The 13,481-nt window shown below is 31.7% G+C and overlaps 1 protein-coding gene across 3 annotated transcripts in view; it reads right to left on the minus strand.

Moving 5' to 3' along the window:
* Positions 1–13,481, minus strand: part of mei-P26 (E3 ubiquitin-protein ligase meiotic P26) — a 66,746-nt gene that overhangs the window by 26,669 nt on the left and 26,596 nt on the right. For all 3 annotated transcript variants that reach the window (XR_016478475.1, XM_090165488.1, XM_090165490.1), the window contains exons 6-9: positions 11,467–11,720; positions 9,234–9,443; positions 4,813–5,018; positions 1,995–2,464 (exon numbers count right to left, since the gene is read on the minus strand). Coding sequence is in view for 2 of the 3 variants with exons in the window: in XM_090165488.1 (XP_090021614.1) it covers positions 1,995–2,464; positions 4,813–5,018; positions 9,234–9,443; positions 11,467–11,720 (1,140 nt within the window). In the remaining variant the exon portion in view is untranslated. The remainder of the gene's footprint in view (positions 1–1,994; positions 2,465–4,812; positions 5,019–9,233; positions 9,444–11,466; positions 11,721–13,481) is intronic.

Below are 13,481 nucleotides of genomic sequence, written 5' to 3' on the forward strand. Positions count from 1 at the left end.
ACATTATTAAAAATATGCATGTGAATATGTATTTATTAATGAATTCTTTAATCAGTTAATTGTAAATTAAATGTCGCCAAGTTAAAAGTACCACAGTCAATTGATGCATTACGTACCACAAATTAGTGTCCCAATATTTAATTAAATTAAATGGCAAATTGAATTTTCCCTCAATTTTATTAATCATCTGGTGGGCTATATTTCCCAATCTCATCAACTGCAAAAAAGTGGAGGCAGTCTTATGCCCAAATTAGTTAATTCAAAACAATTACTTTAGCACTTAAGAGCTACTATGGATCGACAAATCTATGAAGTAAACTATTCTAGCAGACAAAATTGATTAGTCTTAATTTTAACAAAGAAATCTACGTCTTGTAACGGATACACTTTCGTAAACTTGACATATATTGGGTAATGAACCTCTAAAGTGATTGTTTTTTTATTAAAAATAACAAAAACTTGATTATGTGAGTAAGACTAGACTTTTGCAATTAACAAACGTTCATACAAAGTAAGACAATAATAGTCCTAAAAATTAAGATATAGCAAGTGTGGACACACAACGTAACAAAAAGTTGGAGATTTCAAAATATGTTTTAAGGAAATTGATTATAATGGAATACCATATCAAATTAGCCCTAACCAAAATAAACAAAATTACAGAAAAAAAGTTTTGGACTATGTCTCCCAGCCCTGCTGGATAATGCTTTGGGATATTTCTCAAATTTAAGAGTTTTGCTGTTTCATAACAAAAATATCAGAATAAAGGAAATACGAAACATTGGCAACTTATTAACACATGACTCACGCTTAAACTTGTTCATTTCAAATGAGTTTGGAAACTTTAATTTAACTGTTGTAATTAGTCTTGGGAAAAATGTTGCAAAACACTTTACCCATGCCAAAAGGGGCACGCTTAAGAAAAGTGCTTAAATAACATGTTGAGCTTGTTAATCCCTATAGTCCAAGACTTTTGCGTAAAATAGTTTCAAATTTGGCTTAACCAAAGAAGAAAAAATAATAACAACTAGGGAAAAATCTATAGGAAACCCAATACAGACTAGATAAATTTTTGCAAAAGATCCTGAGATTTAAAATTGAACACTTATAACCATTGAAATACGTGCTACAGTGCATCCAGACGTTATTAAATTTAATATAATTGTTAGTTATAATGGAAATAATACTTCATCTACCTATAAAAGATCCTTTGGTCACACGAAAAAAATTAAAACAAAAATTAAATTCAATGGTTTCCTTAATTTTTGGGTGTAAATGGCCCTAAAACTGAGCTTCGTATTTTCGATGCTTGGTTGTAAAAATGCAATAAAGCTTGATTATACGTTTAACTTCTCACGTTAAACTTTTATGTCATAGTTTATAGGTGGTAAATATCAAGAAATGTTTAAATGCGGCAGGTTCCGCACTAACTTGAACTGATAGGTTTTATACCTCCATCATGGAGTTAATTTATGAGGGTTGATTTTTGCATATTGTGTATTACACCAACTAAAATATACTAATGAGCTCTATGACCTAATCTTGATATAATATATTCTACAGTTACGTATTTTTTGCCTTAAATAATAGAAAAGGGTTTGGATTAATATTTAGCTACCCGCCCATAACAAATTTAAAAATTCTTAGTTCTAAATCTCAAATTTGCAGTGGGGCAAATTAATTTTTGTTGTTAATCTGGAAGACCAAAACTAATTAAGAAATGTTTCAAATGTCAATTTAGGGGAAATTTATATTATGTGGTAAGTGCAACCAAAGAGGTATAATGAAAAAGTAATTAAAAGATTAACTAAGTTTTAACAAAACAGTAGTAAATAATTCTTAACAGCCTAACTGGTTGAAAGATTAGGATCCCCTTAGGAACGCCAAATAAGGATTACATGTGGTACTAAACTTTGTTCTTTCTTATACATATATAATGTATGTATAAAAAAGCACAATGAACTAATAAAAAAAAGAATCAAAGTATTTCCCACCGCTTAGAGATACTGAGCCCATATTTGCCAGAACAGATAGGTTGTTAAAGGCATTAATCTGCGCTGTCATATCATCAGTGCAAAGTAGATCAGACAGGGTTATGGGATGGTTTACAGTTGATGACGAGGAACTTCCAATATGCATTGATGGACTGCCAGGTGTCACCCGTCCACCAACGATAGTGCTGTTTCCATCGGTCACATCATGAGGGCTATTGCTTCTTTCAGCAGCCATGTTTGCCAACTGAGTGAGGTTATACTGAGCAACAACATTGTTGGTCAGGTCCATTTCTAACGAAGGAACAGAGCCCGAATCAGGACTTAGCACACCAACAGGCAATGCAAAATGATCACTGTCAAAAGAAGATGTAGAATGCAGTGGCGATGTGGCTCCAGGGTGATGGTGTGTATAATGGCCATTATGATTCCCATTCACATGGTGGTTCGTAGAACTTGTGTTGTTAAGCAGCCTGGGAAATAATTTGATATTAATTCGTTAATAAACCTATATTAATAACGAACACAAGTGATTTAGCTTTCCTAGCCTGCATTTGAATGATTTGATAAAAGATTTAATTTAAATTAAAATATGTATTCCGTAATTCGTTGCTGTTTCTTCAACATAATTTTATTTAATTACTAAGCTAGCTTTAAAAGAATGTTTTTGTCACCAAAGATGGTATAGATTCGAATTGAGAGCTTCCTGATTGACGGTTTTGTAACAACGCGATTACCCACTTCTAGCTCGTGACCTCCAAAAAATCTGGGCCCGCCAGTTGAAGTAGAGTGCCATCTATAGTTGATTACCATGGTAACTATATATCTACCAGGGGAATTTATTAAACGATATGAAATGGTAGTTATTTCGAATCAAGGGTACGAGGTCTACATTATCTTCAATTTCACATGGAATATCAATACTTTTCAGCACTAATTGATCAAACTCTCAAACAATTGTTTAAATTAAATAAACAATAAAATTAAAGATATTATACGCTTGAACAAAAATGAGATAAAATAGCCCTTAATTATAAGTTTCATTATGTTTTACTATAACATTATTATGTGTATAAAAAAATTATTTATAAAAAAACAGATATTTCATGGATATAATTCTTATATAACTTACAGATGTGTGAAATATTACTTTAAGATGCTTGTAAATATTTATTGGAACCAATTTACCAGTACACACTGATCCATGGTATTCTTCTCAAAGGGGTTGAATATCAACACACCAACGCATGTCCGATTTTTTTTGGATACTTTAGACGATACTGAACATTTGGGACAAAATTCACGGAGATAATTTTGGAAAATTAACATTTTCTAGTGTTACTTTTCCGTTTGAGGTGTAGTAGGATACACAAAATTTCCTATTTCTGTAATATTGGGTTTAGACAAAGTATATCCTTTTTTTCTTAGTAATATGTCCTCTCAGTCGCGATGCTAGACGGCCCATCGTGATAGCAAGAATGTGGTTGGGGTGGCGCTGCGCACCCCCAGCACAAGAGCGAACCTAAAGTGTGGCACCGTCAGACCCCAATACTTTGATTATATTTTGGTATTGTGTTAATTCCGAAGGCCGTGTCCATGGTCACATTCCTTGACCCGAGGGGGTCACAAGTCGGACTGTCAGTCTTACCAAAATTACTGGTTTAAGGGTTGTTACTAGAGGCGGCGCTTTCCTGTTAGTGACACTTTAATCGGCTGAGCTACACAACCTTCCGTCTATCTCTAACCTCCCAGCAACCTCACGTCAATCTCCCTTTATCAGGCCACCTCCCTGCTATTTATAGAAAAATGGTTGGGCTATCTATAGTGCCAAATGCGTTTGGCAGGGGTGTTTTGGATACTTGCCAAATCAGGCCTTAAACAACTATGAAGCGGGTCGAATAATCCAAAAAAGCGGACATACATTTGTGTGTTGGTATTTTGCCCACATCACGTATCCTACTTCAACAATTCAGCGGCCCGCATATTAACGGAACATAACGCTTAAAAACGTTAATTTTACAAAATTTATATCTCCGTGAATTTCCATTTCCTCAAAATAATTTTGTCACAGAAATGCTCAGTATCGTCTAGTGTATCCAAAAATGAAAACAAAAAAATTAGACATACGTTGGTGTGTTGATATTTTGCCATGTACCCTTTAAAAGGATACATTAACACTGAGAGGGAATTTAACCTTAGGTATTAGGTGTGGAACACCGTTTGCAGCTCTGGCCACTCTTGCCCATGGCTTAAATCTTTTTCGCCACTGTACACCCTTACCAAAAAATAAGTTGGATTTCAGTTTGTATTTAGTTTGTATACACATTATTAGTTGATTTTAACTTGGTATTAAGTAAGCTCAAGTTGTCAGCATATTTCAAGTTACTAGTTGAAGGGGTAATAAGTTGTTATTCAGTTGGTAGGAAAATACTTCTTTTGCTAAGTTTGTAATTAGTTGGTTTTTAGTCGTCAGGAAGTTACATATTATTTTTAAGTTGGTTTTAAGTAGTTAAATGTAAAAGTTGATTCTGGTTTAGTTGGAAATAAGTTGATTAATAAAGACGATTTAAGTTATTTTTTAGTAGGCATTTGTCCCAAATACAAACTGAAAACCAAGTTGAAATACAAGTTGTCGTAAGGGGTTTTTAGCCAACTTACTTTTTGGTAAGGGCAGGGTAATCTTCCGTAAAGATTGCTTTGCAGGTTAGATTCCCTTTAACACTAACCACTTGTAAGTTTAATATACACAAGCCATTATCAGACTATGGTTAGAAGAAAAAATAAGAAGCAGTATAAAAAAGAAATGGTAATCAATACTAACCCAAATATTGAAGCAGAGTTTGATTCAGTGGATTCGGTTGGTGAAAGTGTAGGTGGCTGTTGATTGTGTGACTTATTTTTCAGAATTCCAAAATACTTAGCTACAGCTTCTTCAAATTTGGAGGGGTCACTCTCAAAGCGAATTTCAACATTCAAGTCCGGTTTTGGAGTGTTGTTAATAAGATAAAGCAGTTGAGATCCAACAAGCTGAAAGAGCAAAAATTAACAATACATTAAAAATTTGCTGCGGTTTAACAAACAAAAATACCCATAGTAATTTGTACTCATTCCAATTAACTATAAAACCTAAATTTTGTACTAGGGCTCAGTATTTGTAGCTGCGCAACAGAGGGTGAAATGATCAATTAATTTTTTTCAATTACAAATAACATATTGTAGTTTCTTTATAGAAATGTATAGCTCCCTTTATACAAATAATTTAATTTTCTTAGCTGGTTAACGTACAAATCTCAAAAATTTCATGGAGTGAGGTAACAATGGACTATATTTTACGAACTAGTGTTGAAAACTGTGCCCACCAACTAGTGAATATTACCTCACTTAAATAAGACTTAACCAATGGAGCCAACTTGCTTGCCATATGCGAGGTGTACAATGCAGTATTTGCTTGATTTGTCTATCGCACTACTACATGGAATTTAATGTTTTCAAAAACTTTTTCACTTACGTAACTATTGAGAGTACAATGTTTGCAAAATGTACCCAAAAGATACTACCCTTACCAAAAAATAAGTTGGTTTTATTAAGGTTTTAACCTGGTTTTCCTTAAATAAGAAGGTTATTATATAGTATTCACCTGGCACAACCTAACTTCATACTTTTTGAACTATTTGTTAATTGGTATTGAAATGGTATGAAGCTGAATTTTGATTTTTCTACAAAATCAACCTGGTTTATACCTAGAACTAAAATCATCCTTACCTAGCCAGATAAATCTTTAAATTTATTAGGTGGAACATTAATGGTTTTAACCTGGTTTAAAAACCATCCCATCAAGTTGATAGATTTCGACATGGTAATAACGTTTTTCAATTGGTTAATGATTTTAGGTCAGAAAATTACTGTATGAAACTAGTTTTTACGTAGTATTTGCACCTGGTAATTTAAAAATATTTTATGCCTGCTGATTGCAAGAAGGTATAAGCATATTGCAAATTAAAATTTTATTTTAAAAAATGCGTATATAATTAACTAAATTTAAAATGTTATTTAATAATAAATATTCCCAAATCGTATAATGTTAAAAAATAACTAATTTTCTAATAAAAAAAGCGTGACATAATTAATTTATACATATACACTTGATTGATGGATTAAAATAAATTAAATTAATCTAGAGCCATATTAATTAATATTGCTCTAGCTTAATTTAATGAATTTTATTCAAAGTGTACGTATTAATTGCATTTTTATAGAAAATTAGTTTCTTAACATAAATACAATTTGGGAATATGAAAAATAAAATTTTAATTTATTAAAATTTTAATAATTATAATTATATGCATTTGATTTAAAGGAAGTTTATATTTTATTGATGGATAACTAAATACAATTAATTTGCTTCAATTAAATTGGCAGGCTCAACCAAAAACATTGTTCCCTCTTTTTCAGGAATTATAAAAAAACATGGTAAAAAATTCCAATTACCAGCAATATTGATTGCTTGTATTGTCAATTCGCTATCAATCTTTCTTATGTGATTTACAAAATATCTTTCCCTATTTGGACCATTTTGGAAAGGTGTTGACATTTTTAGTAGTTTATTTATATTAACAATGGTCCATAGAATGTTGAAGAGGGTGAAATAAGTCGGGAAAAACGAGCGTTTGATGGTTTTACCCAATTTGGTATTTCTTTAAATGACTGTGCAAAAAAGGATCCATAGGCTCAAATTACTTGCAATTGTTTAAAATTGCAGAAATTCTCACTATACAAATTGCAGAAATTTATATTAAATAAATATAAAGTTTATGGAAAAGAACATGAAATTGTTTGCTTTGGCAGCCCTGTATTTTTACAGGCATGGCCAGTATTGCATCACCTTGTGCAAAGCATTGCTTACTCTATTTTCAGACTCGCGCGGTTCGTAATTATTCAATAGGATTAGTTTTTGGATAATTTATTAATTTTGGTATATTTGATTATCATGGCTGAGCCAACTGATGATGAGATTGAGGCATTGTTAAACAGAAGTAATAAGCTACCAATTTTAATAAAGAAAACCAAAGGGTTTGCACTAGTCTATTGGCATAAAGAGTTTAAAACCAGCATAGTACCAATATCCCACATAAAAGAAGAAGACAGAAGTGATGGGAATGTTTGTGATGTGATGATCTTAGATGTGCGGAAATAAGCCCTGAATTTAAGGATGATGAAAAGTGAGGTTCATTAAAAATAATCCAACTGTTAATTGTTTTAATAACTTAAAAACATTTATCCATAGTTTTAACATTAAGTTTCAGCGGCTAAAACAACTGGGTATGCCTATTAAATGGTTTTACTTATATGAATATAAATTTTCTAAACAATTTTTTTGAACTGCAGCTACTCCATCTAAAATTGAGTTTATGGAGTTGATGCTCGATTGCTTTAAAGCTGAAAATACATCTATAGAAGAAGCTACGGCACATGGTCAACCACAAATGGTTAGTTCTGCTATTGTACTGTTGGGACCAAAATAATTAAAATTAATTTTTATATATTTCAGGCTGCTAGAAAGATAACATTTGAAAAGTCCCCCAGATTTGAAATTACAGAAAGTGCGCCAGTAATGGTAATCCTTTGTATTTGGTTCAATAATCTTTTGTTATGTCTGCATTTTTAAGTTTACCTGTAACTAAATTACACATGTTAATTTTCATAGGTCGACTTAGTCCAAGGGTTAGGAGTCAAAGTGACTGATAAGCAAAATTCTATATTTGACCTGATGCCGTGTGATGACCCTGGAAAAGTTATTAGAATCATTTTGACGACACTTTTTAGCAAGAAAGAGTTAAGTAATATGACAGCCCATGGTAAAACCACAAAAAAAGGAAGTAAAAGAGTAGGTCTTCCTCGTGAATTGTTGCGAGCCATGACAGGTATAGTGATTATCAAAAATTTAAACCAGAACTCAGAGATATATATTTTAATTATTGTTTCTTCTAGTTTTTGTCCGAAACAAATGTTCGGAGAGTGAAATAAACTTGGAAAATGTTACCGCTACAATTAATGAGAAGTGTGCTTCCGAACGCAGAGCTTTAAAAAAACTGAACGCAAGTGTTTAAAATTCTTGAAGAAAAATAAAACTATATTTCTGTCTCAACTGTAGTAAGCCACTTATTGTAATAACCATATGCCTAAAGTTATTAATGAACTATTGTAACAGGCCTAGTATGAAATTGGTATCAACCTGGTATATTACATGGTTATCAACCTGGTTTAGGTATAGTATAGGCCTGGAATGAACTGGGTATCAACCTGGTTTAGGTAGGGAATAGGCCTGGAATGAACTGGGTATCAACCTGGTTTTGGTAGGGTATAGGCCTGGAATAAACTGCGTATCAACCTGGTTTAGGTAGGGTATAGGCCTGGAATGAACTGGGTATAGGCCTGGAATAAACTGGGTATCAAACTAATTAATGATGAGTATAAGCCTAGTATAAATTTGGTATCAACCTGGTTTAAGACTAGTATTGACCTAGTTTAACTGGGTAGCGACCTTGTAATGTAAAGGTTATCAAATAGGTATTGACCTAGTTTTAAACCAAACTATTTTGTCAATATGGTATGAAGCTGGTTATGAAAGGTAGTATTTACATAGTATTATTATGGTACTTGAGACATATCCAAGGTTAAAACTAGGTACTAACCTAGTACATATAAAGAGCTATTTAAACCAGCTTATTTTTTGGTAAGGGTACTATTCCAACTGTAAAATGGTTTTACCCTTTTGAGGAATAAGTTGTTTATAGAAGAGTTATACTTCAAAAGTTATTCACGCAACAAATAGAACTGCCTCTCACACTAAATTATTCATCTCTATATTTAACTAACACACTTAAAATAACTTGTTAATAAATGTAAATCATGAAAGTATAAAATGCAATCCGATTCAGGCCTAACAAAATGAGGAATATTTATCAAGCATATGAAAATTAAGCTGAATATTTGTTGAATGCAATTCAATTAAATGGCACTAGCAGCAACGAGCACGTGACTATCAACCCCTTCTCCTCCCCCTTTTTAAAATAGTGTATGTAGCAGAGAAAAGACATTTACAGGAGCTATTTTATCGGTCTATTTGGGATTTTACGTTGTCACATATACTATCAAGTTATTTCCATAATTCTTGAACATTGACAATATGGTTTGCAATACATTTCAGTTTAGAAAATGTCATTTGGAGCAAATCTGACTCACATTTTTGAGGGAAAGCACTTCGATAGTATTTCCATGTTTCAATAATCTTTCTGAAAACTTGCAAGCATCATCTATCTTTTCAATTGTTTTTTCAACACTCTGAAAAGTGTCCATAATTCGAAGCTCTTGACGGGAATGAATTTCTTCTAGTTCCTTTAGCAGTTTCTCTTGCGTTCTTTCTAGAACTGCTTTGTAACTCTGAAAGGTTTCCTGAAATAAATAAGATAGTGAAAACTTGAAGTTTTAAACCCAAAATACACAATCTTAGCAAAAGTGTTTAATTAATATTTCTGGATCATAAGATGCATTAGTATTGCAGTAATGAATTTAAGTTTAAAAACTTATTTATATTGGGTAAAATTGTGCAATAAATTTTTAAAGGAACATGATTTTTTTACGTATTTTTTTATTAAGTTGTGTTTTTAGAAACTTGAAATAAAATCAGTTAAGTAAATATACAAGATGTAACAAATTTGTTGCAGTATGTTTTAAGTATATGATAAAGCTCTTGCATTGCCCATAAATCAACAATACCAAAACCACGTCGTCATATTGTTTAAGACATTGATTGTCACCTTAAAAGGTCCATGAAAAACATTCCAGTACCTCATAGATCCTTTGTCTCTCTAGTATAAAAACCTAATGAGCAGGGTTGGCAAATTTTAAACCATGTTTAAAACAAGTGACTTTAAACAAACCTTTTAAACAAAACCGTGTTTAAAACTTTTTAAACCAACTGTTTTAAACACGATTTTTATCAAGGAAGATTTTAATACACTTAGAAGTTTTCTTTTAGGTAATGAAGTTAGAGAAAAAATTGCTCGATTGACGCATTGCTATTGTGACAAGTAAGGTAAAGGACTTAATAGTAAAGAGTGATTCAAAGATCTGCTATGAAATTGGCTCACGTTTAAAGCCTACATATATTGCTTTATTGAACTCCGGGGATTCTAGTTTTGGTTAGAATAAAATTCATGAAGTCTTTCGAAACGTTGTGAAGCTATATAGCTTTCTATTCGCCACAAGTTGGTGCATTTGAGAGTCACTTTGTGTAGAATATTCCGGACGCCATAAAATATAATATTTATAGACACTAGCAGAAGCTTGAAGTATAAGCATTTCGGGTAGGAGGGAGCATCTTATTTATAACTACTCGTTTTCTATTTTACATCCTTTTTTCGGGTTGTGACTCGCTGTCGCCCAACTATAATTAGACCAAATAAAATAGGTAGAAAATAGAGCATCCATAAATAAAAAATTTCCCTTTTAACGTGATAGTTAAATCAAAAAGGAGTTACATAAAAAGGACCCGATTCCTATTATACATCAAGACTAGCAAATAACAGTACGATGTACATTTTCAAAACCAACAAATAAAACTACTACTCCTGCAGGGAGTTCGATACTTTTCCTGCAGCTGGATGTACTTATATAACTAAGATGCTTCTACGATTTCTTATTAATTCAGAGGATTAAATTTACGGATTTTATTGTCTTATTCATTTACTTATAAAATGTGTCTACCCAAGAGCAGAAGTATATTTTGAAAATGTTAGGCTTTTATTAAAGTGTTTAAATTGAATGTACAATATCCTTTTCACTGTTTTCCTGATATCTCCTATTATGCTTATACAAGGTAAGCTGACAGCTATGACGACGTTAGCCCACCTTAAAATACTACTTTCCCTAAAAATGTATAATTATATTGATGTATCCTTGTATTGTTAAGTAAGTATGAAGAAAAGTTTTAAAACTTGTTTTAAACAATGTTTGTTTTTTTCAGTTTAAAATAAAAAGTTTAAAACAACGATTGGGTATTAAACAATAAAAAACTGTTATTGATCTTTTTGAAGAATAAACAACATTAGACATTAAAACCAATTTTATAAAATTAATCCCTCTAATATTAACTGCCTTAAAACCAAAAAATCCCACTGGGCTCGGATTTTTAAACCATGATAAACAAGTCAATAACACAACACTTGAGTTATGATCAAACTGAACTAAAATCGGGTTGCCACAGTTTTTAAAAATTCCCTTGTGCAAAAATGGTATTTTTACACTTTAATTTAATTCCCTGACATTTTACTGATTTAAAGACCCATATTCATGAATTCCAGGTGCGGTGGCAACACTGTAAAATAACTGAAGCACAGGTGGAAATATTTCCTAGCTCTCACTCCTTTACGGGTGCTAGTGGTAACCAAGCATAAATTTATAATCACCAACATACCTTAATGAGACTCCTTGCATCATCTCTTTGTTGTTCCAAGTCTGATAGCGAACTTTGAAGCATGTTGGTAGCTTCTTCACAGAAATCAACTTTACCCTTACTTTCTGCCATCAGGTTTTCCAGTTCTTCTCGTTGCTTCGGTTCAGCTTCCGCAGCTCTTTCATATCGATGTTCCGGTTGTGTGTGTTCTGTCACCAAACACTCATTACACACGGGAATTTGGCAAGTGAAACAGAAGTACTTCATAGGTTCACCTGAAACAAATTTTGATTTATACTAAATAAGTACAAACAGAATAGTGACGCAGGTAAATCACTCATCTAGAAGGCCTATCATTGGTTTCACCCTAATTGATCCTTTAACTTTTTAGTCTTAACTTTGATGGATCTTAATTTTATTCGATTTTGTTGTGGTGCAAATATATCTCTTCCAACTGCCCTAGGGAAAGCAAATGACTGCTCAGGGATTCTTAAATTATTTTTCAAATAAAATACATCCATAAACAGTTCAAATTGTTAACATCATAGATTTTAAGTAAATGAATAATTAATTACACTACTAATAATGATTACAATAATATTTAACTCCCTCCCTTACAAAAATGAGAGTGATGAATTTGGTAAATTTCAAAAACAAATTTGAGGTAATTTAATAATTTTCAGATAGTAATTAGGTAACAGTAGGTGTCAAGAAAATTTACCTCCGATTGGTAAATATTGAGTAATTACAATATTATTAATTCATTATTAAGGTAAATTTATGGTATTTAGTAAGCACTTGAAATTTACCTGGTAAATATTGGATACATTTTAAATAAACAAAAAGGGTCTCGGTTATCCCAAATAAATATTAAGACATAAACAACAACCTGAAATTTAAGTTGAAGAAAGTAAATATTGGGTAAATTTTAAATGAACATAAAGGCGCATCTCCATTATTCCAAGTAAATATAAGGGCATGCATCAACAAAAACCTGAAATATACCAAGTTGAAGAAAGTAAATATTGGGTAAATTTTAAATAAACCAAGAGGGTCTCTGCTATCACAAATAAGCATTAGGACATAAACAAAAACCTGAAATTTATTAAGTTGAAGAAGGTAAATATTGGGTAAATTTTAAGTAACAAAAAGGCGCATCTCTGTTATTCCAAGTAAATATAAGGGCATAAAAAAAACCTGAAATATACAAAGTTGAAGAAAGTAAATATTGGGTAAATTTTAAATAAACCAAGAGGGTCTCTGCTATCACAAATAAGCATTAGGACATAAACAAAAACCTGAAATTTATTAAGTTGAAGAAAGTAAATATTGGGTAAATTTTAAATAAACAAACGGGTCTCTGTTATAGCAAATGTTAATAGATATATGGAATACATAAAAACCGTTGTAAGTAATTAATTACCGCATTAGTTTACAAGTAAATATATTTTGGTATAAATGTATATTTAAATTACATGAGCTCAGAATAATATAAAAAATATGGAGTAGTAAAAAATTTTAATTCTGTATTATAAGTAGCCAATTTGGCTATTTTCACATCCATCTGGCAGCACACGCTGTTACAGCTAATAGAAAGCAAGTCCAAATTTTAAGAGTTCAAAACGTGGGAAAAGCCTCTGGGTAAAGTGCTTGTTTTGTAAGTGTTTCATTTAGTAATTAAATGTTTCAGTTTAAGTTAGATTTAATTTTTAATTAAAACAAAATGGCAGCATCAATTAGTGAACTTGTACAACACCATTACCAAGATAACCCTTACCAAAAAATAAGTTGGTTTTTAGTTGGTATTCACATTTAAGTTAGTTGGTTTTAAGTGGTCAGCATATTTCAGTAAACTAGTTAAGTTGGTTCTAAGTTGGTGGGAAAATGCCTTTTTCTTTTAGTTGGTATTTAGTGGTCAGAAAATTACATATTTTTTAAGTTGGCTTTAAGTGGTCTTTATTAAGTAACATTTTAAGTAAGTTTTAAGTTGGCTTTAAGTGGTCTTTATTAAGTAACATTTTAAGTAAGTTTTTAGA

This window comes from Leiobunum rupestre, chromosome 2 (assembly GCF_980474605.1).
Source record: "Leiobunum rupestre chromosome 2, qqLeiRupe1.1.hap1, whole genome shotgun sequence".
Classification (NCBI taxonomy): domain Eukaryota; kingdom Metazoa; phylum Arthropoda; class Arachnida; order Opiliones; family Sclerosomatidae; genus Leiobunum; species Leiobunum rupestre.